Source organism: Ceratina calcarata, unplaced genomic scaffold, assembly GCF_001652005.2.
Source record: "Ceratina calcarata isolate Rehan_Ccalc_2016 unplaced genomic scaffold, ASM165200v1 scaffold222.2, whole genome shotgun sequence".
In the NCBI taxonomy this organism is placed as follows: Eukaryota; Metazoa; Arthropoda; class Insecta; order Hymenoptera; family Apidae; genus Ceratina; species Ceratina calcarata.
This window is the reverse complement of record NW_017143986.1, coordinates 12,887-18,493: the sequence shown is the minus strand read 5'-3', so window position 1 is coordinate 18,493 and position 5,607 is coordinate 12,887. Positions and strand designations below refer to the sequence as shown.

Genomic DNA, 5,607 nt, shown 5'->3' with positions numbered 1-5,607 from the left:
AATTAATATAGTAATTCCAATAAATACATGAATTCCATGAAATCCGGTTTTTTAAATAAATTAGAAATATTTTATTTCTCACAGTGTATTCATGTAAAATGTATTTCTGCCAGGCCATGAAATTAATAACTGTTAGATAATTCTTATTGATTGACATTTTACACAGTTTTATGCATCACCCGCATTCCATTTTTGTTTCTTTTATAAACGCAATCTAGTCATCAAGGACACGTTCATTTAATGATTTCTGTCGCACACAGAATGTTTGATAGAATCACTGAACAACAAGTCGCTGTACGTAGTATTTCTTATTGAGTCACCCTGTACATGCAAGCACGTACGTAGCAGCTTGGCGCGTGTTCGCGAAGGCCTCTAGAAGGCGAAATGATAAACGAGTTTTCGATAAGCGACGCGATTCCATTATGTCGGCCATCGAAACGCCGTATAATGACTTAATTATGTAACGCGTTCCCTTTTTTTTTTCTGAAAAATTCTCGCGTAGCCCACCTACGCAAGAAGAACGTTCCTCGGCGGCGACGGCGACTAAAAAAATTGAGTCGCTCCAAAAATATCGACGATGACTAATAAGCGAAAGAAAAGAATCTCTTTGATCTGAAATTGATTTTAGCGATGGGATAAGTAGATCGCTCAGACTCGCTGTTCGAGCATGATTGACAGTCGTAATTGAACATATCGTGCGAATGTAAGTCATCTCCACTTTCAAATTAGAGCACAGGCTTCACGTAATTTATGAGAGACTGTTCACTCTCACGTTATCAGATAAACTGGCACGTCAAACGACAGATTATTTATTTTATTAAAAGACGCTTTATTATTTGATAATAAAAATGAGTCTATCTTTAATAGGCAGATTCCCTTCGATATGACACGAAAACGGAAACAACATATAAAAATCGTTGCAAAAAATAAATATAAGCATGAAAAAAGGCGAGCAAAACAGAGAAAGAAANAAGTAGATCGCTCAGACTCGCTGTTCGAGCATGATTGACAGTCGTAATTGAACATATCGTGCGAATGTAAGTCATCTCCACTTTCAAATTAGAGCACAGGCTTCACGTAATTTATGAGAGACTGTTCACTCTCACGTTATCAGATAAACTGGCACGTCAAACGACAGATTATTTATTTTATTAAAAGACGCTTTATTATTTGATAATAAAAATGAGTCTATCTTTAATAGGCAGATTCCCTTCGATATGACACGAAAACGGAAACAACATATAAAAATCGTTGTAAAAAATAAATATAAGCATGAAAAAAGGCGAGCAAAACAGAGAAAGAAAACGAGAAGGCGGCGGAGTGGGAGAGAAAGAGAGAGAGAGAGAGAGAGAGAGAGAGAGAGAGAGAGAGGGAGAACGGGTCGAAGTCACCGGGCGATACACACGGGCAAAAGGTGGGGATCTATTCATAGGAATGAGTCACGTCGGAGATGACGCCGCGAATAGTCGGGCAGAATTTGCGCACTACACTATGCCACCGGGCCTCACCGTCCCTGATTCCGTTTACGAACCGCACGAGGAGGAAGTCTCCTCCTTGGCATCTCCCTCCTCCGGCGACGACATTTCACCACCTGGACAGGTGGAGTTGCGAAAATTTCTGCCGCGACAGCTGGCTTTCGCGATCGACTTGACTTTCTGCTTCTGTACTAATTATAAATGCTGAGGAAATACTTATCGCTAGGCCGCAAATTTTTATGCATGCTAAAACACACACGATTTCAAATTCAGATGATCGTTTAAACATTGCAATACGCGGCTATCAATGTTTCCCATTATTTTTATTACCTTAAGTTCAACATTCATGTCGCATAGACGTTTAACTTTTTTATAAACGCATAAAACCGCGCGTTATGTTCACTCGCGGTTTTAAACTTTGTTCCTCCATTATCAATTTTAATTTTTATTGCTAATTTATGGTACATCGAGCCGTTACTCGTTTCATTTGCCGCGCGGCTCGTTTCGCTATCGCAGAGAACGACGCACGCGATGCACGTTAGCTATAAACGAAACTAACAATGGAAAATTTTACGGAATCAGGGCTTCATTCATGACGCGCGCGCGTCACTGACGCACATTCCCTGGCCCGTTGCAATTTACTAGAATTATGTTTGCTGCGCTCGCTATCGCGCGTAGTCTCCGGCGATTACTTGGTCCATAGATTTGCTGTGTTAACACGATCGCATTGAAAAATATGCCAGATCATCGGACCATTACGAATATCACTAACTGATATTTTATTGCTCAAGTAACGATAAGACCGAAGATCTCGAGTACCATGAGAAGTGAAAAGCTCGATTCAGATTGACTGTTTTATATCAGATAATAAATTCTGCCTCCAATGTTATTTAATTGCGTTGAAATAAAAATATATACTAATTTCCTATAAAAATCGTCAGTCGATCAACGAAATAGAATTAGTTGGAATCTGCGGAGGAGGTTCAACGACAGGATCGTCGAGGAATGCTCGGCGCAACGTAACGCAAGGCGACGCGACGTCCCCGTCAATGGATCGTCGTGAATCAGACGTAGAGACGGTGCCGGCGGTCGCATTCCGTAAAACGAGCACGTATCGATGTATCTCTTAACGAGAAAACGCGTTTAGTAGAGTACAGAGTACTGTTACTCGGTATAATATGTGCTCTTTTCCCACCCACGTTTCCCATCCGCGATTTCCATTCATTTCCACGCGATTGTATATCACGCAGTGTAATCATAATTTCTCAATTCTACATGATTTTCACGCACTTAACACATTAAGCATATCTTAATGGGATTGAATAAATTCTATGTGTCATACGTTTGAATTGTTATTAAATAAATTCGAGCCGGTGATAATTCTTAGACAAACGTCTTTATGATACTGGTTAGATTGTTGAGTGAGGTTCAACTTGGTTGAAAGAAGTATTAACGAAAATCGTAAATTCGCGCAGACAGAGCCACGATGATTTGGCGTTTCGCGGTGTATAGGAAACGCGCAGAAGCGGCGACGACGCGACGACGAGCGCGCATCATCGTTATTTCCGAAAGTCAGCCGCTCCACGTGATCTTACATAAACAACAAACAATGAATATAACGCGGTGAGTTTTTTTAAACCACGAGTTAAAAAAGAATATTCACATTACCTGTCCAATAAGCGACAGTTAATCAGTGTTTGAAAACAATTACAGCGTTTAGATCAATTTTTAATTGAGTCAGTTATAGCATTAGAAACTAACCAGTCTAGTACAAAGCGAGCTATCATTTTTCACTATCGATTGAAAAGATTTTCTCACCGAGTCTTTCATTTATTATAAATATGTATAAAAAGTACTCACCCAGGAGAAGAGCGGGCTCCCTGTTGTCTTCCAGCAGTGCGACCAACACTAGAAACAGGGGATGCTGAACCGGAAGTCGGTCCACGTCGTCTGTGCAGTCATCGTACACGACCACTTCCCTGTAGTGTCTTCTACGCAAAAGTTCCTTGCCTTCTCTAGTAGTCGCCAGATCAGCCAGGCTTGCTTTTCCCAGTTGCAACCGTCTCCGGTTGAACCGATCCGAGCAGTTGACGTTGATCGAACCCCTGACGTGGTTCACGTTGTACAAGATGAAGGGGCGACAGTCTAGTAGCACAACGGCGGGGTCGCGGCCTAGGAGACGGTCGGCCAGCTCGTCGGGAGTGACGGTTTTCGTTCGTTGTAGCACCAACTGCTTTTGGAGGGTGTTGTTCTCGGAGCATGGGCTCGTCGGGAGGCTTGCGGTCTCCAGCTTGCAGCGTTTCGACGCGGACAACTGATGGAAATGGTGGTGATGATGTAGATAGTGACGGTGGACGTCGGCCAACGGGAGGTCGCAGTCGGTCCCGCTGCTGGAGCTGATGCTGCTACCGCTGGCGTTCAGGCTGCACTCGGTACCGTCGCTCGCGATGCAGCTGTCCACGCCGCTGCTCGTCGACGAACTCAGCGATACCGACGTCGACGTCGGTGACGATAAGAAGGCACCGTTCGGTGGCCCTGGCTCGCTCAAACTGCGGTTCAACACCAGTTTGAGATTGTCCCGGGAACGGCCGGCCGTGACTGGCTCGCAGCACACGAGCGTCGACATTGTTGACGATCCTGTTGACGGTTGTTGTTGCTGCTGGACGCTGTCGTTCGTAGTTACTTCGAGATGTGAGCCACTCGCTGTGAATCAGAAAAGGGTCGTCTCACGTCAAACGTCACGAGGCTTCTGCGGAGATTTTAATGGTTGCGAGTGTTTATGAAGTTCACCGGATGGAGGGGAGTGGGAAATCTGCGGCTATTTAGGGTTGGAAGAAACGAATACTCGGGGAAAAAAGTGACAAAGGTTACTCGACCGATCTTTGTCGAATACTAAAATATTCCCAACCGTCGTTACACATAACAGAACTTTTTATCCAAATTTCGAAAACAGTACATACGTATACATACACATACGTATACTCAACTCGTTAGATTTCGGGCCTACTTACTCTATCAAGAGAGTCTACGTTCATATCGAACTAAAATCCAATGAGTTAGGTGTAAATGTATAAACACTACGAACTGAACGTTGTAAATAACTGTTCAAAGTGTTTGAACGAACGCTAATCTGAGTGGGTTAATAATCGTGAGTCAGGGAGATCATTCTCTATGACTTAACAAATCCCGGGCTTCCTTAGTGCCAAGCACTTCCACGAATCGAGATAAAACAGTGTTTGCACCCGCGCCGTATCTGCTCGTTAACTCTGTCAATTTGCGAGAGAGTGAAACGCACCGAGGAAAGTTTCGCGAGATACCACAGATTAACGAACTCATAGTTTATAAACAGATTCAATGCACGTAATGAAATAGTAAACATATTTGATAAAAACGTTTGAGTACATACATACATTTTCACTTTTGTTCAAACTGTTTCATTCATCAATAATCCCATTAGAAGCCTCGTCCCAAAACGATTATAGAACCATTAATATTGCTATTAGAGTGGGAAATCTCGTCTAACGCGAGGAGACAATGTTTAATGACATCAAAAGCGGACGTTGGCAGGCGCGAGCGATTTAAAATCGTCCCAAGGAATTAATTCGTGGTAAGGTAAATACGCTGGATTCGATACATTGACGCTTGTGTAAGTACGCTGTTTTTAAATAGCGTTACGGAGCCGGATGAGTCAAGCAACCGAAATATACGTACTGTCTCTCTCTCGTGCCTGTGTTTGCGATCGGTTCACGTGGATCACGTCGACGGAAATATTCCACGGCTTGCACAGGTGTTAAGGCACTCGTTATCTGTCTAACTGGTACATTTACCTGCTTAATGGGATGCACTAATTCGATTCTACTTATGCAACCGCTGGTCCATACAATAGTGCTAATCAATTAATCGGGTATCAATGTACAATTAGTATTTTAATATCATTTCATGTTTGACATCAATCAATAATTGAGAGCTCTATCGAATAGTACTGATTGATTTAAGGGGATGTTTTATTAATGTAACATCTAGTAACTTTTAAAATTTCAATTCTTTGTCATTGTTTTTACGTAAGAGTTCCTACAATCTTAAACTGTGTAATTAATTTTTCTGAAGTAAAAAGAATAATTTGTTTTATAAA

At 42.3% G+C, this 5,607-nt stretch overlaps 1 protein-coding gene across 1 annotated transcript in view; it reads right to left on the bottom strand.

Moving 5' to 3' along the window:
- The window catches only part of LOC108622457 (dual specificity protein phosphatase 10), a 61,330-nt gene that overhangs the window by 43,020 nt on the left and 12,703 nt on the right, over window positions 1–5,607 (bottom strand). Inside the window, exon 3 of the mRNA XM_018020355.2 lies at window positions 3,336–4,178. Coding sequence (XP_017875844.1) covers window positions 3,336–4,178 — 843 coding nt within the window. The remainder of the gene's footprint in view (window positions 1–3,335; window positions 4,179–5,607) is intronic.